Source organism: Pleurodeles waltl, chromosome 7 (assembly GCF_031143425.1).
Source record: "Pleurodeles waltl isolate 20211129_DDA chromosome 7, aPleWal1.hap1.20221129, whole genome shotgun sequence".
NCBI classification, from domain to species: Eukaryota; Metazoa; Chordata; class Amphibia; order Caudata; family Salamandridae; genus Pleurodeles; species Pleurodeles waltl.
This window is the reverse complement of record NC_090446.1, coordinates 1,553,831,952-1,553,854,911: the sequence shown is the minus strand read 5'-3', so window position 1 is coordinate 1,553,854,911 and position 22,960 is coordinate 1,553,831,952. Positions and strand designations below refer to the sequence as shown.

At 52.3% G+C, this 22,960-nt stretch overlaps 1 protein-coding gene across 1 annotated transcript in view; it reads right to left on the bottom strand.

Moving 5' to 3' along the window:
• The window catches only part of LOC138247114 (probable ATP-dependent RNA helicase ddx6), an 80,124-nt gene extending 61,748 nt beyond the window's left edge, over window positions 1-18,376 (bottom strand). Inside the window, exons 1-2 of the mRNA XM_069201859.1 lie at window positions 17,704-18,376; window positions 2,410-2,775 (exon numbers count right to left, since the gene is read on the bottom strand). Of these exons, the coding sequence (XP_069057960.1) occupies window positions 2,410-2,588 (179 nt within the window). The 5' untranslated portion in view covers window positions 2,589-2,775; window positions 17,704-18,376. The remainder of the gene's footprint in view (window positions 1-2,409; window positions 2,776-17,703) is intronic.
• Between the last annotated feature and the right edge of the window lie 4,584 nt (window positions 18,377-22,960).

Genomic DNA, 22,960 nt, shown 5'->3' with positions numbered 1-22,960 from the left:
CCATGGGCCGACTGTAGTAGAGGTCAAAGATACATACAACAGACAGGAACAGGCCTTTTTACTGCGCACAACAGAGTCTCGCAAGCGAGATGCATACACTAGCGCATGCACTTGCACACTCGACCTGAAAATAATGAAATAAATAAAAGCTTCTACAGTTGCTATCGACTTGTATTAGCATTTGACTCCCACAACAATTGGCAATACTAGAGTACAATTATTACAGTCATCAAAGGGTACCCTAGGCCTAAAGAGACGCTTGAGCAATTACAATTCACACTAAGTATCTGAGGTTGGGAAGTGAAGCACAATTAAAAAAGATAAATATACAAAAATATGTAGATCTGTATTGAAAATGACAAATTTTAGAACTCAAAACGATAAACCCAAAGGCAGGCAAAGAAATGAACCTGGCCTCTCAGGCACAGGATACAATCTTATGGTCTTAGTCACAGTACTGTCAGTCGGTGTCAGGTCAATCTGTGACTGAGTTTCAAGTATTGGTGCTCTCCAGAAACAGCAAGCCCTCCCTCTCGCGGCACTTCTTTACCACATGCAACAGAACGGTGCTCAAAGAGTGCAGGAGCCCCTGACCCGGAACTGCGAGGGGAGTGCCTGTGTACACAGCAGCTTTTGGTATTTTTATGAAAAGATCTGAAGGTTTCAGTACTCATACCTCTGGGTGCGTTCACATTACACGCCGCTTGTCATTTAAAAAAGCGGTGCTCCCTCTTGCAGCCAGCCCTCTTTTCATATTCCAACCCTGTACACTTGAAGGTTGGATCAACAAGTCCTTTGAATCACAAGAGCGGCCATTTAAACACCGCCAAACACTGCTAGCACGTAGCTAATGTGTGCAAGAATTTAGAAGGCTTTCTGAACTGTTTCTTCTTTAACAGCAATATTTCCATGTGTGTTTAAAGAGTGGAGGGGTCCACAGCACACAATTCATGACAGAAGGCCTGAGAGAGGCACCCCCTGCCAGTCACACAACGGCTACTTCCGGTGACTGTCTGAACTACACAGGCTGCAACGTTGTCTTCAGTGATGGACACATCTTAACACACCTGCCGCAATACAGTTTTTGCTATATTACTTTTATTGCTTGACTCATCTGCTAGGAAATCAGTAGCCATACTTTTAGGTTAGAGTAATACAAGCATTGGCAAAGCCAAAAGATCTCGACTTTGAGACCTATAGGCTCCGCTAATGCAGTTTGTTCACGCTGTATCCACAAAAATGCTGATGCTGTACACCAGGAAGGAAAGGGGAGAGAGAAGGCACAATGATGTACTTACGTCATTCTCTAGGCATGCACACACGCCCTACGGCATATGTGGGAAACACAAAAGGCATTTTAATCCATTTACGATCCACGATGGATCAGCACATTAAATATATATCTCAAAATAAAGGAGCACAATAGCACCTATTTCGAAAACTGGCATCACTTTGCTGCCTATCCCTCCAAAACAAATAAAATGGTAAAATTATACAAAAACAAAAAGAGGAATGCAGTGTGTGGGCCATCAGGGGATTGGAGCAGTGAAGTAGGTGGGGGGAGCAAGATGGGCTTAGAAGAGAAAGACACGAGGGAAGGAGAAACAAGGAGGACATAGGGAGATGTACATGAGGGAGAAAACAACACAGGGGGGGCGGAGATTCACATGGGTGAGAAAAACAGAGTGTGAAGGGGAAAAGCATCACAGGGACGAGAACGCAACAAGGAGTGCACAGGGTTTAGAAGCAGAGGGATGAAAGAACACAACAGAGGTGTGGGGGAGGGAGATACGACACCTTGAAGAAACAGACGGTGGTGGACAGCTTAAGCAAAAAGAAAACCGTAGCTCATTATGAGTGAGCAAAAGGTGAACACAAGTAAACAGGCTATGCTTCAAGGGAGGGACAGACACAACACAGACAAGGCAAGGCAGTGAATAAGAAGCAAATGAATGAAAAGGACAACAAAGTCAGTCAATGGTGAGCAAGGGACGGCCTTGAAGCGGACTGCAAGTTCTTGGTATGATGACAATAGGTCTTTTGCAATGAGAGAGACTGCGCTGTCTGGTAGGCTCAATGTAGAGAAACTCTGCACATAACAAGGAGGGGGTTTGAAAGCCGATCAGGGTTTATGAAGATGCACAAAATAAACTTGAACTAGGTCCAAGACTGAGCCAGATCTCAAGTACACTAGGACTTGTAAATCTATATGGAGCGCTGTTCAGAATCAAACTTCAGTAGTAACCCTACAAGAGGCCCTCATGCAAACCCAAAGGGCTGAACAAAGCCAGCTTGTGATCCATTACAAACCACATTAATGTTTCCAGACTTCTCTTCTGTGGAGTAGGAAGGAAGAATGTAATGCTCTTTTATTTGCAATATAAATTATGAATTGAGTAGTATACGCACTTGAGTGTTGTACTTCCAGGCTGGGCTTGCTGCTGGGTGGCAAACTGAGCAGATGTAGCAGATTTCGCCGAATGTCCAGAGGTAGAAAGTCCAGTTGCCAAACCATGCTGGGCTTTGGTTTGCCCATTTAAACCCCCCAGTGTCATCACCAGAGGGTTTTCTGTCCTCACAGTTGCCATATGCAGAGGCAACCAGAAACAAAATATTCAATACAATTCCAGGTGCCCTTGGGGAGGGCACGCGGGGGGAGGAGCGCAGAAACCACAATGTTCAGTACGGAGCACAAAGAATCTCTGCAGCTCCTTGGAAGGCACACTTTATCTTACTCCAAGTGCTGTTTTATCTGCATGAAGAAGCTCAAACCACCTGTAGAATGAAAGCACAAAATATTAAAAAATAAAGCAAACTGGCAAATGCAAAACTAAAAGTGAACCAAATGACGAGGCATCAAGCCAAACCGGCACACAGAGATACAACACTAGCACAGCCGACAGGAAGAAACAACACTCATAATATGAACAATTTATCAGAGGTTGATGTTCTAGCCTGTGGAGTAATAAGCACACAAGGACGGCAACAAGACAACGCAGATTAAAAAACCCAGGGCCACCCAAACATCAAACTCACGGTGAAGAGACAACACCAAAAGGCTGGCTCAAAAGATCATCTGCCAAGGCACCACAGTCTTGAGCTCTATTAAAGAGCCACCTGTCTCCACAGAGGAAATGCCTGGTGTACTGACGATCCCCCAACCCACTGTGACCCTCAAGCAAGCCCCACCTTAGAACGAATGGATGCAGCGTTCCTTTATAATACCATGCCACATGTGGAATGAGCGAGGAAGTCTGAAACAGCCAAACTTCCTGATATTAAGTCAATTCTGACATGTCTGTAGGCCACAAGTGTTTAATATTTGGAAAAGAATTTCATAAACACCAAGAGGCATAACAATGGCACCACAATAGACAAATCTACCTACATAAAAATTACACAACTGCATTGCCATCTGCCAGAGAAGACTCCTGACTGAACGGCTGAATCAATAATACAATAATACACTACTGAAGACGACTGACAACCAGCAGCAGCAAATATGGTATCACAAGAGTGGAAGCAGATACACTTCATCGTCTTTTGTGAAGTTTCAGCAAAAGTATATTTAAGGGCCATCATCTTAAAGAACAGAACAACAAATGTTAATTAATGCTGTATTAGCCAATAGGTTTATTTCCAAAGCAGCAAAGCCCGCCTATCACACAAATAATGTCACCATCTGTACCCATGTCATATACTGTTCCATCTATAGGATATACGCTCTATCAGCCATCAAACAAGAATCGTTCAGCTGCGACTGCAACCACAGGATTGTTAGTGACCAGATCCAGACTATCTGCAAATCTACAAATAGTCCAGCAGGATACAGCCTCAAGAGAAATAAATACATTTAAAAAAAGAGAGAAAAGTACTGAAGTATTTTGCAAGTTATTACGGTTTCTAGTTCAGCCTTCAGGTGTTTGTGAAGTTTAGGATGGGCTGGACACACCCGGGGGGGGGGGTCTTGGTGAATATTATCTCTAAGATGTTATGTGCATCCCAGAGTCTGTCCTGCTGTGAATCTCTGTGTTTTTTGTTTGGTGGTTATTAAAACAAGCATTGGCAAACCAAATAGGTCATGAAGGTGAGACCTATCAGCTTTGTCAGTGCTTTTAGGTGATGCTTGTACTGCATCAGAAAACAAGCAAAGGGAACCAAAAAAATTAGAGACACTTGACATGACTGCTTTGTTGCATCAGCGAGCATGATCACTTGTGGCAGACACTCTATGTTTCTATAATATATTGTGGCACTGCCAGTCTTTAGAAAACTACACTGTGTTATGGGCAGGAGATTTCAATGCTATTTTAGACGTACACAAGGACAGATTATCGACAGCATCCCGCTCTCACCAGTGCAGCTCAGATGCTGCTGGAATTGATGCATAGTAATTCACTGATTAATGTCTGGCGAGTGAGAGAACGTACTCAATGCTCTATGGTAGATACGTCATTAAGAATCTTTAAGCCTCCCATGTGCAAAGAACCTATTCGCAAAAAACCCTCGGTGTCTGACACTGTAGCCATCACAGGACCTGCAGGGTTCACACAGAAGCACTTACAGACATCTTTCCACATTGGCCGCAGGGAAAGTAGCGGAATGAAAAGACCCTGGTTCGCTGTTAGAATTTTGGACCAACTATTCACAAATTAAGGTATTCGTGCCATTCTGCTCTGATGATGGGCTGCAATTTTTGTTAGGTCGAGTCTGCCAGACAGCAAGCTGGTTGCAAAAGATCTACTGTGACCTTATAGCGGGCTTACAGCCTGCCCATTGCTTATCACAGGATGGCTTATTGTCACTCACATTTGCGCGTTTCTTATTAGACGGCTTGCCATACTCTTCCTGTGTTGTCCCTCCCCTGGAGCATAGCCTCTTTACGATCCTTTTGATTAGCTGACTTCCACAGTTTACTTTTATATTACTAATTGTTTTATTTTTAGGTCAAAGCCTGCCAGACAGTACAGCTGTCTCGTTTGCTAAAGACATCCTTGGGACACTCAGAAAGCTTCCCTGGGAATGCATTCTGTCTGTTGCTTGCCATTGACTTTGTGGTTTGTAACTCATATTCTGGCTTTCTATTTGCTGGCCTTGTTTTCTTTAGGTTGTCCACTGCAAGTGTATCCCTCCAAAGGAAGTAAAGCCTTTGCACCCCAACTTCCCTTGTATTGCTCCCTTTCTGTAAGCAGGCCAGTAAATTGTGTTCTTATCTTGTCACATTTACTGTGCATTCAAAGACAGAGGTCAAATGTGAGGCTCTAGCTTTTGAGGGAGCTAGGTGTTCAATTTAATTTTTCGGACTTCAAAGTGAGAGGATTTAGCTGACAAGTGGGGATGTAAAGGAAAAGGCTTTTTTTCAAGCAAAATTGAAATACCTGCAAATGAGCTATGCAAATATTTCTGAATATGTTAGAATTAGGACAGCACAAACGAAGAACATGTTTGAAGTTCTTAAGTGTGATGGAAACAAATATTTTAATACGATCAAAGCAGATCAATACACCAGGTGATGCAGTTACCACACGTAGTTTGTGCGCTGTTTCACTCTATTAGTAAAACTGCATATCTGTGCAAATGTAATGGTCGTTTCAATTGAAATAATCTACTATACGCCACAGCACTCTACAGAGACACTGTACTTTACGCAACTCTATTCTGCACCAACCGTCAATGCACTCTATGCCACCCTGCATCACTCCATTCTACTATGCACCACTCATCTGTGCCAGTGCATTCTATGACGCTTAATTGTATGCCACTGAACTCTGTGCTGCTATACTCTACACCACGATACACTGCAACACTCTACGCCAACGCAGTCTATGCCACATCATGGCACTCTACCATATTCTGCAGTACAGAACTTTGCACCATTGCACTCTACTTTGAAACACTCTAATCTACGCTACTGAATTCCATGCCAGTGCACTCTACGCCACTGCCCTCTACACCAGTCCACTTTACGCCACTATGCGACTCCACTCTAAGAAACTTCAATCCACTTATCGCCATTCCCCTATGACACTACAGGGCACTCCCCTCTACTGATAGGCAGCAACGCTGGGGTACAACTCCACCTCTTATAAATCACCCAATACTTTTGTGACTAACCCACCCATCCCAGAGTGTGTGTAAAAGCAAAGCAAAATGGATATTTTATCCTGTAGACCACTTTCTCTGCACTCACAAAAGACAATGGTATTCCTGCATTCACACATCACACTCACAAGCCATGCTGGATATCCTGCACTCACACAAGCACACAGTTCACACAGGTACACTGCTCGCTAGGATGGAGCAGAGTTTGGACAGATGGTGACGTAGGGGACACAGGCTGAGTATCAGGTGAATCAGTCCACTAGTGTAATTCAAGGCTCTTTAAGTATGCTACACCGAAGCCTAAATGATCTCTGAGGTTATCTAATCTCCCACAGACCACTCTAGCACAGCAGTGATATATGTGGACTTCTGTGGGGTAAAATATTGGCATAAAAAAGTCCCAATTGCCTTCTAAAAAAAATACAACAAAAAAAAAGTGGTGGGTTTCCTTGTATTACAAGCATTTGCTAAAGTAAGGAAAGGGGAAATAATTTAATATGCCAGGTAAATGGGAAGGGCACGGGTTTCAGTAAAAAAAGAAGTATAGTTTTGCACTGGGGTCTGCCATCCTTGGAACAGCAAAAAACAATAAAGTATGCAAAATACCATTCCAAGATGGCAGCTTTCAGCAGTGATGCCTGGCACTGTGTACAATGCAGTTGTGGTCCAGTAGCAATGGAAGCAGAGCGGCTGGTACTCTCATTCCTCAATTAGCACTAGTCTGTATTTGCTGGTGAGTTACTGAACTAAAGGAAATACCTCTTGATGTTAGACTTCTATGGATTAGAGCAGTGATACTCAAAGTACGGCCCGGGGGCCGCATGCGGCCCTCGTGACCTTTACATGCGGCCCCCTGGTCAGGAGCACTGGCCTGCTGCTTTCTTATCTCAGCACAAACACTGAGAAGGAAGTTAACTAAAAAGACAAGCCTTGATTTAAAGGGTAATTGAAGTTAAAAAAGGGAAGCAACTAAGTCATCCTGCACCAGCTAACTTTAAAAATAAATGTGTTTCTAAAGGCATCCTGCAGCAAAAATGTAATAAAGGTATTTAAAATTCCAAAGAGTATTTCATTAACATGCAGAACTGTGTCACCTTAGTACATCACATTATATTATATCAGTGCATCCTATGTACAGCCACCCTGCTGGCATCAATGCGGCCCTCGGTCACATCGCAGACAATACCTTTTGGCCCCTGGAATAATGTTTGTGAGTACCCATGGATTAGAGTAACCCAGAGTAAGCAGGAAAAATACTGTGAATCAGACTTCCGGGCATCCTAAAGGCCAGCGGTTGTCTACTAGGCAGAGCCAAGAATTAGCAACAAAGCCAATGGCTCAAGAGGGCTGATGGGATATGTGGCGGACACTCTGATGAATAACTGACGGCAGCCTACCTAAAGACCAGTTTCTCTATGCAAGATGTGGTATTTTATTTTTGAGAAAACGTGAGGCTGTTGGGACAGCTAAAATGGTCTTTTGTCCGAGCTAAATCACACAGATATAAAGTACAGGTAGCGGGAGTGCAAGAGCATCACAATCTTCCCTGAAAGATGTGAAAAACGTGTGGCAGTGCAGTGCCAGCCAGGATACATTTCCTTTAAAGATGTGGAACAAGTGTGGCACTGGGCAGCACCATTCAATGTCTCCTCTTAATACAATGAACTAGAAAAGATTCATAACTTGTATAGTTGTAAGGAACAGCACTGGGGCGTATGAGTGCAAACTTGACACACATAGCAAGATTACCACACACAAAAAGGTACAGCTCCAGGCAGAGTACTGTGTCCCTCACACCCACAGAACAAATCACAGATCTGGACAAAAACACTGCAAGCTCCTCTCTCGTATATGGAACATGCACAGCAGCCGAGGAGTCACTCCGCAGCATGGACATACTTCCTCTTTGACCTCTGGGGGAGTGGGGTATTTGATCTGCAGTCCCGGTGCTGTAAGAGCTCCTGTGGCTTTAGTAGGCAAAGGAGACGGGGCAACTTTCAGACGGGTGGCGTTACCTTCGATGCTACATCACTGACCGCATTGAGATTCTGAAAAATCTAAATTTCACAAAAATAACAAGTGTTGCAAAGAACCCAGCAAGAGAGTGGTGAGGGTGTAGTGTGTAGTTGGTGTTGCATTTAGGAGTACACTGCCACAAGCATATTAATAAAGCATGGTGTGGTAGCCACTGCCGTTTACCAAACAATACATTTTCCACTGAAATAACCAATAGAATTGCACAGACAATTTTACTGATAAAAGTACACAGTAGTCAAACTATAACTCGTAAAAAAAAATTAAACTGGGTTTCAGCAATTTGCGCATCACTGTCTCCCTTTGTTTTGCCTCTATTAATATCTTGGTTTCCAGCACACTCAAGAATTGGGGGAGGGGGGAAGCACTTCATTTGTGCCTTTCTGTTTATTTTGACATATATGCAGTTCATTTAAATTCTGTGTTAGAAGAATGCATTTCCTTTCACACCAGCAAGATGTTCACATAGTTCCTCACACTTCTAAGGAAGCAAAGAAAATACCCGTCTCCATATTAAAATAAACAATTTCTGTGAAGACTAGACTGTCACTTTGTCAACAAATGTGACAAGATAAAAACAAATCTAAAGTTATATTTAATGCTTGTTCAATATTGTAACTCCAGCATGATTATTTAGATGCCCTCTAAGGACTCTAGCTTTCACATCAAGTATTTGTAATTCTATTAAGGACACGGAGGAACGGATTATGCTTCTCTTTCTTTGGCTGCTATAAATTGTGAAGTAATCACATTAAGTTTTTTAAAAAAAAAACTGCATTATCAATGTCCCACATTACAGTTCATATCACATGCTCCAATAGTATGCAAGCATTCCACATAAATAGAGATGTCCCCATTTTGTGTCCTCTTTCTTTGCAAGAAAAAAACGTAAGTACTGCATACTTCAAGAGAAACAGGGTAATAGTAACCAAATCTATATTGATCCAAACGTGGATTCCATAACCGGGATGTCACACAATCAACAAGGACGAAGACCAACTTCCAACAAGCTCTTCATAACTATGCTCCAACGGAAATCCTGACCCAGATGAATTGAAACTGTTCAAGCACTCTTTTGTTCATTTTCTGAGATACAAGAAAAATTCACCATAACACCCTCAAATTAAAGAACCTTCTTGCACCTTACTACAACAATTACAGGGAGCGAAGAAATCAACATGCACATTAAATTTGAATATCACATTATAAATATATACAAATAATATCACTGAGTACAAATCTTATCAGTAGGGGGTGGGATAATCCTCGCCTCCGTGCCCTTCATAGAACTGAAAATTCTTGACGAGAAAGCTACAATTAGTTTTATTCTATGTCAGGACCGAAGGCTCAGATTATGCTGGTTTAAAGCTGCGTCACACCAAAGACACTACATCTGCAATAGAATTCTAATAAAACTTTTGAAATGTAGATTCTGACGACCAGTCCGCAGCTCTCATAAAATAAATGACAGACGCCATAGCTCCTCTGGCTGAATGAGCACCAAAGACAGATGTCAGTACCGGCTTCAGCCAGCAGCCATCTTACCCACCTGACTAAAGTCGCTGAAGACACTGGTCTAAATGGTTTTTGCAATGCTATGAGTAACTGTCCCCCAGACTCCTGCCTCAGGTCACAAGTAGCGGCTTCATAGTCTTTTAGACATTGAACTACACAAAGTTGGGAATTATCTGCAAAACTTGGGAATGTTATCAACCTGGAATTAGATTTTGTCTGTCGAGTGATAGTGAATGAAACCCGTTCTGAGGAAAAAACTCTGCCTGCGAGGCCAAGGGTCCGAACATCAGACACCCTTTTACATGATATCAGGCATAACAAGATGGTCAGTTTAGCCGAAATTTTTATGCAAAATGTATCCGTTTGTTGGGCATTGTTCTAGAACTTTTAACACCACATTCACATCCTAGAAGGATGCATATTTGGGCCTTGGAGGATTGGACATATGAATCCCTCTCATCAATTGCATATCAGCGGATGTTTGCCAATTGGTTTACCTTCCACCTGGACATGGCCTGCTGAGATCGCAGATCTGAAATTATTCACTGTTCTATAGGCTAAACCATAGGCTGCCAAATCCGAAAGGAAATTTATTACCATAGAAGATTCTGCCCCTGCAGGATGAACACCCCATGCGTTGCACCATCCATAGAGGCCACAAATCTGAGCTGATCTGACAGGACTAGCGGATGAGGGGATCCCTCTGGGTCCAACCAGTGATCTGGGAGGATGGGAAGTTTAACTGGAAGAGCACTTGCTAGAGATAGGGCTATTGGGAATCAAGGTTGAGCTCTCCATAAGGGAGTCACGAGAATGATCTCTGATTTCTGCCGTCTGATCTGAGTCAGGACCCTGGGGTTCACAAGGAACAGAGGAATGGCATACCCCTGTAACTGAGAATACTCTTGGAGAAAAACGCCTGTGGCTTGCACTTCCGAATGCCAACTGAAGAAATGGGGAAGTTGTCGATTGAGTCAGGATGTGAACAGGTCCACATTGCAAGGACCCCATCTCTGTGAAGATGGTTGAATATTAAGGTATTCAATTTAAAGTCACTGAAGTCCCGTAGGTGTCAGGATTGCCAATCTGCTATACGATTGATCTAGTCTGGGAGGTATTCCGCTGTGAGGGAAATCTGATGATTAAGGCAATAATGCCAGAAATCCTTGGCAATCTCTCCAACAGCCTGGATTTCGCACCCCCCCCCAACTTGTTGACAAAGCGGACCGCTGAGATATTGTCCACCTTCAAAATACAACAATCTGTCTTGCAGGGGAGAGACTCTTGATGGCGAAAGAGCCTGCCAGGAGTTCGAGGCAGTTGACATGGAGACCCCTTTCTGTCTCTGACCAACGACCCCTGTTGTCAGTGTTCCACATCTCGCCCACCAGCTCCAAAGGCTGGCATCCGATTCTATCACTACTACTACTACTGGGGCTGTGCCGAAAATGGCTCTGCCATTCCAAGACTCAATGTGGTCCAACCACCAATTCAAATCTGACTTCTTCTGACAAAGGGACTTGATCCGAGTAGATCAGGCCCTTCCGAAGATGTTGGATTTTTAATCTCCGAAGAGCCCTGTAATGAAAGGGTCCAGGGAACATGGCTTGGATCGAGGAAGCCAAGAGACCCACAATCCTGGCTATTGATCTCAATGACACAGTCTGTCTGCACAGTGCACACCTCAGTTCCTTCTTGATATTGTGAATCTTCCGGAGGGGCAAGATCAATTGTGTTCAGATCGAATCTATCTAGAATCCCAAAACTTCTATCTGGTTGGTCGGAGTCTAGATTAACTTCTGTACGTTGATTAAAAACCCTAGACTCTGCAAGAGTTGAACAGTCCAAGATAAATGAGTCCTGAGTATAAAAGGATCTTGTGCCATCAACAGGAGGTTGTCCAGATATACAACGAGACAGACCCCTGAGCTCTCAGTGACTTCACCACTGGTCTCATCAGTTTGGTAAGCACCAAAGAGCTGATGATAGGCCGAAGGGAAGGGACATGAATTCTAGACTTTTCCCTCGCCAGAGGAACTGAAGGAATCTTCTGTGAGGCAGAAAAATGGGGACCAACAGATAGACCTGAAAGAAGCCTAAGCGGACCATCCAGTCGCCCTCCTGGAGAATCTCTCTTACTAAATGGATGACTTATATTTTGAAATGTGTGTATAAAATCCAGACGCTGAACTCCTTGAGATTTCACATCAGTCGGAAACCCCCTCCTTTCTTTTCGACCAGAAAAATGGGGCTTATGGACCCCTTGGGGTGGGAAGTTGTAGCAGTTATTGCTCCCTTGTCCAATAGTGATCGAATTTCTGAGTCTATAAAAGACTGCTCTGTTTGGGAAAAATCTATTTGTTGTGGATGGGCCGACAAAAGTCTAGTTTGACCCCCAAGACTGTGTCTAAGACCCATTGGTCCTTGGAGATTTGCCCCCACTTGTCTGGTAACAAGTCCACTCTTCCCTCCAAGAGTACCTTGGAAAGAGGAATGACGCTTACCAGAATATCCTGTGTCCTGGGATGTTCCTTGTTGTCTGTGTTGCCCCCCCTCACCCGTATAGGGACTGCCCACCTCTGGCAGAAGTAGCACAGAACGTGGGCTCCGACTGTTCTCCATACCAACGCCCTCTGCCCCGGGAGGGGGGGGGGGGCATATCCATTTTGAGAGCCTTGGGTATTTCCTCGGCCTGACATCCGCACTCCATGGCTTCCTGCCCTGCCAAAAAGGCCCCTCCAGAACACGTTTTGGGTGACAATTGGGCCTTGTTGATCGTGGAGTAAGTGGAACACAATCTGGAGAGTTCCTTAACAAAGGGACCTCCGAAAAGCAAGCCTTCTGCCACTGCGCCGGCTTTTGAAGTGGCTAAGTCATTGAGTTTAGGGTCTATCCTCATCAGAATAGATCTTCAACGTTCCGTTGAAATGAAACAGTTGGAGTTGCCCAACAGACAAATGGCTCTCTGTACCCAACCAATTAGCTCCCCTAGGTCTACTGGAGAGTTGGACTCTCTGGCATGGAATGATAGCTCCAGGTTTTTAAGCAGTGATCCAGCAATGCCCAGGAAGTTTTGCCATGCTCTGTCAAGACCCTTCTTGGGGTCCTTGGTGTATTTCTTCATAACGGTGACCAAAGTTGGGTCCTCCTCTGGTGTATCCGCCACTTTGCCTGCCAAATCTGGTCTAGGACATTGTAGGAAAGTACCATCTTGCCTGGCATGTTACCCCCATATTTCACTGTATATATGTTGTTTTAGTTTTATGTGTCACTGGGACCCTGCCAGCCAGGGCCCCAGTGCTCATAAGTGTGCCCTGTATGTGTTACCTGTGTTCTGACTAACTGTCTCACTGAGGCTCTGCTATCCAGAACCTCAGTGGTTATGCTCTCTCATTTCTTTCCGAATTGTCACTAACAGGCTAGTGACCAATTTCACCAATTTACATTGGCATACTGGAACACCCTTATAATTCCCTAGTATATGGTACTGAGGTACCCAAGGTATTGGGGTTCCAGGAGATCCCTATGGGCTGCAGCATTTCTTTTGCCACCCATAGGGAGATCTGACAATTCTTACACAGGCCTGCCAGTGCAGCCTGAGTGAAATAACGTCCACGTTACTTCACAGCCATTTACCACTGCACTTAAGTAACTTATAAGTCACCTATATGTCTAACCTTTACCTGGTAAAAGTTGGGTGCTAAGTTACTTAGTGTGTGGGCACCCAGGCACTAGCCAAGGTGCTCCCACATTGTTCAGGGCAAATTCCCCTGACTTTGTGAGTGCGGGGACACCATTACACATGTGCACTATACATATGTCACGACATAAGTATAGGGTCACAATGGTAACTCCGAACATGGCCATGTAACATGTCTAGGATCATGGAATTTTCACCCCAATGCCATTCTGGCATTGGGGAGACAATTCCATGATCCCCCGAGTCTCTAGCACAGACCCGGGTAATGCCAAACTACCTTTCCCAGGGTTTCACTGCAGCTGCTGCCAACCCCTCAGACAGGTTTCTGCCCTCCTGGGGTCCAGCCAGGCATGGCTCAGGAAGGCAGAACAAAGGACTTCCTCAGAGAGAGGGTTTTACACCCTCTCCCTTTGGAAAAAGGTGTCAGGGCTGGGGAGGAGTAGCCTCCCCCAGCCTCTGGAAATGCTTTGATGGGCACAGATGGTGCCCATCTCTGCATAAGCCAGTCTGCACCGGTTCAGGGATCCCTCAGCCCTGCTCTGGCGCGAAACTGGACAAAGGAAAGGGGAGTGACCACTCCCCTGACCTGCACCTCCCCTGGGAGGTGCCCAGAGCTCCTCCAGTGTGCTCCAGACCTCTGCCATCTTGGAAACAGAGGTGCTGCTGGCACACTGGACTGCTCTGAGTGGCCAGTGCCAGCAGGTGACGTCAGAGACTCCTTCTGATAGGCTCCTTCAGGTGCTGCTAGCCTATCATCTCTCCTAAGTAGCCAAACCCTCTTTTCTGGCTATTTAGGGTCTCTGCTTTGGGGAATTCCTTAGATAACGAATGCAAGAGCTCATCAGAGTTCCTCTGCATCTCTCTCTTCACCTTCTGCCAAGGAATCGACTGCTGACCGCGCTGGAAGCCTGCAAAACTGCAACAAAGTAGCAAAGACGACTACTGCGACCTTGTAACGCTGATCCTGCCGCCTTCTCGACTGTTTTCCTGATGGTGCATGCTGTGGGGGTAGTCTGCCTCCTCTCTGCACCAGAAGCTCCAAAGAAATCTCCCGTGGGTCGACGGAATCTTCCCCCTGCAACCGCAGGCACCAAAGAACTGCATCACCGGTCCTCTGGGTCTCCTCTCAGCACGACGAGCGAGGTCCCTTGAATCCAGCAACTCTGTCCAAGTGACTCCCACAGCCCAGTGACTCTTCAGTCCAAGTTTGGTGGAGGTAAGTCCTTGCCTCACCACGCTAGACTGCATTGCTGGGAACCGCATGTTTTGCAGCTACTCCGGCTCCTGTGCACTCTCCGAGGATTTCCTTTGTGCACAGCCAAGCCTGGGTCCCCGGCACTCTAACCTGCAGTGCACGACCTCCTGAGTTGTCCTCCGGTGAAGTGGGACTCTCTTGTGCAACTTTGGTTGAGCACTGATTCACTCCACTTCGTAGTGCCTCTTCCGGCACTTCTGCGGGTGCTGCTTGCTTCTGAGTGGGCTCTTTGTCTTGCTGGACGCCCCCTCGGTCTCCTCACGCAATTGGTGACATCCTGGTCCCTCCTGGGCCACAGCAGCATCCAAAAACCCTAACCGCGATCTTTGCAGCTAGCAAGGCTTGTTTGCGGTCTTTCTGCGGGAAAACACTTCTGCACGACTCTTCACGACATCCATCCTCCAAAGGGGAAGTTTATAGCCCTTGTCGTTTTTGCAGAATCCTCAGCTTCTACCATCCGGTGGCAGCTTCTTTGCACCAACAGCTGGCATTTCCTGGGCATCTGCCCACTCCCGACTTGATCATGACTTTTGGACTTGGTCCCTTTGTTCCACAGGTACTCTCGTCTGGAATCCATTGTTGTTGCATTGCTGGTGTTGGTCTTTCCTGCAGAATTCCCCTATCACGACTTCTGTGCTCTTTGGGGAACTTAGGTGCACTTGGCACCCACTTTTCAGGGTCTTGGGGTGGGCTATTTTTCTAACCCTCATTGTTTCCTCACAGTCCCAGCGACCCTCTACAAGGTCACATAGGTTTGGGATCCATTTGTGGTTCGCAGTCCACTTCTAGAGTATATGGTTTGTGTTGCCCCTATCCCTATGTGCCCCCATTGCATTCTATTGTGACTATACATTGTTTGCACCATTTTCTATTGCTATTACTGCATATTTTGGTATTGTAAACATATATCTTGTGTATATTTGCTATCCTCATACTGAGGGTACTCACTGAGATACTTTTGGCATATTGTCATAAAAATAAAGTACTTTTATTTTTAGTATATCTGTGTATTGTGTTTTCTTATGATATTGTGCATATGACACTAGTGGTACTGTAGGAGCTTCACTCGTCTCCTAGTTCAGCCTAAGCTGCTCTTCTAAGCTACCTTTTCTATCAGTTTAAGCTGCTAGACACCCCTCTACACTAATAAGGGATACCTGGGCCTGGTGCAAGGTGTAAGTACCCCTTGGTACTCACTACAAGCCAGTCCAGCCTCCTCCTACAGGCATTAATTGCGCAGGCGTGCACGCACGTCTTTATCAAAATTCTGTCCGAAATGGGATTGAACAATGCTTGTATACTATTGGAGCATGTGATATGAGATATACTGGGGGACAAGGATAACGTAGTTTTTTTTTTTTATTTACTTAATGTGATTGGCTGATATACATTTTGAAGTAAAGAAAGAGAAGCATAATCGGAGCCTCCGGTCCTGACATAGAATGTAAAAACTCAGTCAGGAAACTATATTGAGGTACTTGCAAGGGTGGATCAGGGTGGATCTCCGAAAACCACAGATCCGACGTGAATACTGCACTGGAAGGAGGCGAGGATATGCTTGGCTGAGCTTTTCCTTAGGATTGTGTCTGCAGAGGAGAGCACGTGGGAGACTGCTGCTTCCACCGAGTGCGGACAGTTCGGGATTAGTGCTCACCTTCTACACCGCGCAGCATGAAGAACTGACAGCGGCAACGTATGTTCCTCTTCTTCAGTCTTGTTATCTTCTAGTTGTGTTTCTATGAAGTGCTATGAGCCGGCCCCCTGTGTCCACCCTCCAGGGGCCCCCTGACCCATCCTTCAGACCCTCTCCCCCAGGGGTCCCGGAGTCCACCCTCTACCCTACAGCCCACCCTCCAGGGGCCCCTGACCCATCCTTCAGACCCTCTCCCCCAGGGGTCCCGGAGCCCACCCTCTAGGCCCCCCCGCCGTCTACACTACAGAGCCCCCCCTCCGGCCCCACCCTCCAGGGGCCCCCTGATCCATCCTTCAGACCCTCTCCCCCCAGGGGTCCCCGAGTCCACCCTCTACCCTACAGCCCACCCTCCAGGGGCCCCTGACCCATCCTTCAGACCCTCTCCCCCAGGGGTCCCGGAGCCCACCCTCTAGGCCCCCCCGCCGTCTACACTACAGAGCCCCCCCTCCAGCCCCACCCTCCAGGGGCCCCCTGACCCATCCTTCAGACCCTCTCCCCCCAGGGGTCCCCGAGTCCACCCTCTACCCTACAGCCCACCCTCCAGGGGCCCCTGACCCATCCTTCAGACCCTCTCCCCCAGGGGTCCCGGAGCCCACCCTCTAGGCCCCCCCGCCGTCTACACTACAGAGCCCCCCCTCCAGCCCCACCCTCCAGGGGCCCCTGACCCATCCTTCAGACCCTCTCCCCCAGGGGTCCCCGAGTCCACCCTCAAGGGCCCCCCACCCTCTACCCTACAGCCCCCCCTCCAGCTCCACCCTCTAGGGGTCCCCTGACTCTGCCCTCTAGGGGACCCCTAGCCCCACCTTCCCGGAGGTCCCCCTCTCCAGGCCCCCCCCCCCGACTCCACCCTCCAGGGGGGGCCCAGACTCCACCCTCCAGCCCCTGATTCTAACCTCCAAGCCCACCCTCTAGGGGACCCCCTGACCCCTCCACCCCCACCCTCTAGGAGACCCCTCACTCTGCCCTAGCCCCACCTTCCCGGGGGTCCCCCCCTCCAGCTCCACCCTCTAGGGGTCCCCTGACTCTGCCCTCTAGGGGACCACTAGCCCCACCTTCCCGGGGGTCCCCCTCTCCAGGGCCCCCTCCAGACTCCACCCTCCAGGGGGGGCCCAGACTCCATCCTTCAGACCCTCTCCCCCCAGGGGTCCCCGAGCCCACCCTCAAGGGCCCCCCCACCCTCTACCCTCCAGCCCCTGATTCTAACCTCCACCCCCACCCTCTAGGGGACCCCTCACTCTGCCCTCTAGGGGACCCCTAGCCCCACCTTCCCGGGGGTCCCCCTCTCCAGGGCCCCCCCCAGACTCTGCCCTCCAGGGAGCCCCTGACTTCAGTGCCCAGAGGTCCCCCAGGACGCACCTCCCGCTCTCTCCTCCGGTCCCAGCCTCACACCCCGGGCCCCCTCACCTCTTCTCGCCGCCTCGGGTGCTCCGGGCTCCGGACGCGGCTCCAACGGCGGCCGGATACGATCAGAGCACAACAACAGCAGCGGCGGCCTGCGAACCGGAAGTGAAGCTGTCACCCGGGAGACGGGCCCGCCCCCCAAGCATCATGGGGGATGTAGTGCACACGGGCAGGAGTCTAACGACGGCAGAGAACGCAGGGGAGCTCTAGCAGCGACACTGAAGACGGACTAAAGCGCCGGCAGCGCGACAGCCATCCTGGATTGGGCAGAGGAGGACATTCTAGACGATTAATAAAGCATGAACTATCCTGTAATAGGGGAACCCAGAGACGAGTTCGCTATCTCATTGGATGGAGGACGTTGATCTTGGGAAGAGGCCGAGGTTTTAGGGAAATGAGTCGAGATGTTGTCAATCGCAGGAGGAGGCTGAGCTTTAACGATTTGTCATGAACATAGAAGAAGGACAGCGGTCGCGGCCTACTTTGTTTACTGGGACACGAGCGAAATGTTAGGAAGAAACTGAAGACGGGGACCAGTCGCTGCCCGCGCCGGAGCCGCCATCTTGGATCGGGATCAGAGCAGCGCGAGAAGGCGACGGACGCGCTCTCCGCGGGCCCTCATTGGTCGCAGGTCAGCCAGGGTCCGTGCGTCTGCGCCGCGGGCAGTGCTTGGGGGCGGAACCCCCGGAAGTGGCGTACACGTGACGCACTTCCTCTCCCAGTGGCACTTCCTGCGCACCCAGGAGACCCGGAAGAGCCCAGCACTCCAGGGGTGCGGGGAGAGACCCGGAGGAGCACAGCACTCCCAGGGGCGCGGGGGGGAGACCCAGAGGAGCACAGCACTCCCAGGGGGCACGGGAGAGACCCAGAGGAGCACAGCACTCCCAGGGGTGTGAGGGAGACCAGAGGAGCACAGCACTCCCAGGGGGCGCGGGGGATAGACCCAGAGGAGCACAGCACTCCCAGGGGTGCGGGGGATAGACCCAGAGGAGCACAGCACTCCCAGGGGTGCGGGGAGAGACCCGGAGGAGCACAGCACTCCCAGGGGCGCGGGGAGAGACCCGGAGGAGCACAGCACTCCCAGGGGCGCGGGGAGAGACCCGGAGGAGCACAGCACTCCCAGGGGGCGCGGGGGATAGACCCGGAGGAGCACAGCACTCCCAGGGGTGCGGGGGAGAGACCCGGAGGAGCACAGCACTCCCAGGGGTGCGGGGGAGAGACCCGGAGGAGCACAGCACTCCCAGGGGTGCGGGGGAGAGACCCGGAGGAGCCCAGCACTCCAGGGGTGCAGGAGAGACCCTGAGGAGCACAGCACTCCCAGGGGCGCGGGGGAGACCAGAGGAGCACAGCACTCCCAGGGGTGCGGGGGAGAGACCCGGAGGAGCCCAGCACTCCAGGGGTGCAGGAGAGACCCTGAGGAGCACAGCACTCCCAGGGGGCGCGGGGGATAGACCCAGAGGAGCACAGCACTCCCAGGGGTGCGGGGGAGAGACCCGGAGGAGCCCAGCACTCCAGGGGTGCGGGGAGAGACCCGGAGGAGCACATCACTCCCAGGGGGCGCGGGGGATAGACCCAGAGGAGCACAGCACTCCCAGGGGTGCGGGGGAGAGACCCGGAGGAGCCCAGCACTCCAGGGGTGCAGGAGAGACCCTGAGGAGCACAGCACTCCCAGGGGGCGCGGGGGAGACCAGAGGAGCACAGCACTCCCAGGGGTGCGGGGGAGAGACCCGGAGGAGCCCAGCACTCCAGGGGTGCGGGGAGAGACCCGGAGGAGCACATCACTCCCAGGGGGCGCGGGGGAGACCAGAGGAGCACAGCACTCCCAGGGGTGCGGGGGAGAGACCCGGAGGAGCCCAGCACTCCAGGGGTGCAGGAGAGACCCTGAGGAGCACAGCACTCCCAGGGGGCGCGGGGGAGACCAGAGGAGCACAGCACTCCCAGGGGTGCGGGGGAGAGACCCGGAGGAGCCCAGCACTCCAGGGGTGCGGGGAGAGACCCGGAGGAGCACATCACTCCCAGGGGGCGCGGGGGAGACCAGAGGAGCACAGCACTCCCAGGGGTGCGGGGGAGAGACCCGGAGGAGCCCAGCACTCCAGGGGTGCAGGAGAGACCCTGAGGAGCACAGCACTCCCAGGGGGCGCGGGGGAGACCAGAGGAGCACAGCACTCCCAGGGGTGCGGGGGAGAGACCCGGAGGAGCCCAGCACTCCAGGGGTGCGGGGAGAGACCCGGAGGAGCACATCACTCCCAGGGGGCGCGGGGGAGACCAGAGGAGCACAGCACTCCCAGGGGTGCGGGGGAGAGACCCGGAGGAGCCCAGCACTCCAGGGGTGCGGGGAGAGACCCGGAGGAGCACATCACTCCCAGGGGCGCGGGGGAGAGACCCAGAGGAGCACATCACTCCCAGGGGCGCGGGGGAGAGACCCAGAGGAGCACATCACTCCCAGGGGCGCGGGGGAGAGACCCAGAGGAGCACATCACTCCCAGGGGCGCGGGGGAGAGACCCAGAGGAGCACATCACTCCCAGGGGCACGGGGGAGAGACCCAGAGGAGCACAGCACTCCCAGGGGTGCGGGGGAGAGACCCGGAGGAGCCCAGCACTCCAGGGGCGCGGGGAGAGACCCGGAGGAGCACATCACTCCCAGGGGTGCAGGAGAGACCCAGAGGAGCCCAGCACTCCCAGGGGCGCGGGGAGACCAGAGGAGCCCAGCACTCCCAGGGGCGCGGGGGAGACCAGAGGAGCCCAGCACTCCCAGGGGCGCGGGGGAGAGACCCAGAGGAGCACAGCACTCCCAGGGGCACGGGGGAGAGACCCAGAGGAGCACAGCACTCCCAGGGGCACGGGGGAGAGACCCGGAGGAGCACAGCACTCCCAGGGGCACGGGGGGAGAGACCCAGAGGAGCACAGCACTCCCAGGGGTACGGGGGGAGACCAGAGGAGCACAGCACTCCCAGGGGTGCGGGGAGACCAGAGGAGCCCAGCACTCCCAGGGGCGCGGGGGAGACCAGAGGAGCCCAGCACTCCCAGGGGCGCGGGGGAGAGACCCAGAGGAGCCCAGCACTCCCAGGGGCACGGGGGAGAGACCCAGAGGAGCACAGCACTCCCAGGGGCACGGGGGAGAGACCCTGAGGAGCACAGCACTCCCAGGGGCACGGGGGAGAGACCCTGAGGAGCACAGCACTCCCAGGGGCGCGGGGAGAGACCCGGAGGAGCACAGCACTCCCAGGGGCACGGGGGAGAGACCCAGAGGAGCACAGCACTCCCAGGGGCACGGGGGAGAGACCCAGAGGAGCACAGCACTCCCAGGGGCACGGGGGAGAGACCCAGAGGAGCACAGCACTCCCAGGGGCACGGGGGAGAGACCCAGAGGAGCACAGCACTCCCAGGGGCACGGGGGAGAGACCCGGAGGAGCACAGCACTCCCAGGGGCACGGGGGGAGAGACCCAGAGGAGCACAGCACTCCCAGGGGTACGGGGGGAGACCAGAGGAGCACAGCACTCCCAGGGGTGCGGGGGGGAGACCAGAGGAGCCCAGCACTCCCAGTTGCGCAGGGGAGACCAGAGGAGCCCAGCACTCCCAGGGGCGCGGGGGAGAGACCCAGAGGAGCACATCACTCCCAGGGGCACGGGGGAGAGACCCAGAGGAGCCCAGCACTCCCAGGGGCGCGGGGGAGACCCAGAGGAGCACAGCACTCCCAGGGACACGGGGAGAGACCCGGAGGAGCACAGCACTCCAGGGGGCACTGGGGAGACCAGAGGAGCACAGCACTCCCAGGGGCGCGGGGGAGACCAGAGGAGCCCAGCACTCCCAGGGGCACGGGGAGAGACCCGGAGGAGCACATCACTCCCAGGGGCACGGGGGAGAGACCCGGAGGAGCCCAGCACTCCCAGGGGCACGGGGAGAGACCCGGAGGAGCACAGCACTCCCAGGGGCGCGGGGGAGACCCTGAGGAGCACAGCACTCCAGGGGTGCGGGGGAGACCCTGAGGAGCACAGCACTCCAGGGGGCACCGGAGAGACCCAGAGGAGCACAGCACTCCCAGGGGCGCGGGGGAGAGACCCGGAGGAGCACAGCACTCCCAGGGGCGCGGGGAGAGACCCAGAGGAGCACAGCACTCCCAGGGGCGCGGGGAGAGACCCAGAGGAGCACAGCACTCCCAGGGGTGCAGGAGAGACCCTGAGGAGCACAGCACTCCCAGGGGGCGCGGGGGAGACCAGAGGAGCACAGCACTCCCAGGGGCGCGGGGGAGAGACCCGGAGGAGCACAGCACTCCCAGGGGCACGGGAGGGACCCAGAGGAGCACAGCACAGCACTCCCAGGGGGCACGGGAGAGACCCAGAGGAGCACAGCACTCCCAGGGGCGCGGGGGAGAGACCCAGAGGAGCACAGCACTCCCAGGGGGCACGGGAGAGACCCAGAGGAGCACAGCACTCCCAGGGGCGCGGGGGAGAGACCCAGAGGAGCCCAGCACTCCAGGGGGCACGGGAGAGACCCAGAGGAGCACAGCACTCCCATGGGCGCGGGGAGAGACCCAGAGGAGCACAGCACTCCCAGGGGTGCAGGAGAGACCCTGAGGAGCACAGCACTCCCAGGGGGCACGGGGGAGAGACCCAGAGGAGCCCAGCACTCCAGGGGGCACGGGAGAGACCCAGAGGAGCACAGCACTCCAGGGGGCACGGGAGGGACCCAGAGGAGCACAGCACTCCCAGGGGGCACGGGAGAGACCCAGAGGAGCACAGCACTCCCAGGGGCGCGGGGAGAGACCCCGAGGAGCACAGCACTCCAGGGGGCACGGGAGAGACCCAGAGGAGCACAGCACTCCCAGGGGCGCGGGGGAGAGACCCAGAGGAGCACAGCACTCCCAGGGGCGCGGGGGAGAGACCCAGAGGAGCCCAGCACTCCAGGGGGCACGGGAGGGACCCAGAGGAGCACAGCACTCCCAGGGGGCACGGGAGAGACCCAGAGGAGCACAGCACTCCCAGGGGCGCGGGGAGAGACCCAGAGGAGCACAGCACTCCCGGGGGCGCGGGGAGAGACCCAGAGGAGCACAGCACTCCCGGGGGCACGGGAGAGACCCAGAGGAGCACAGCACTCCCAGGGGCACGGGAGGGACCCAGAGGAGCACAGCACTCCCAGGGGCACGGGAGGGACCCAGAGGAGCACAGCACTCCCAGGGGCACGGGAGGGACCCAGAGGAGCACAGCACTCCCAGGGGCACGGGGAGAGACCCAGAGGAGCACAGCACTCCCAGGGGCGCGG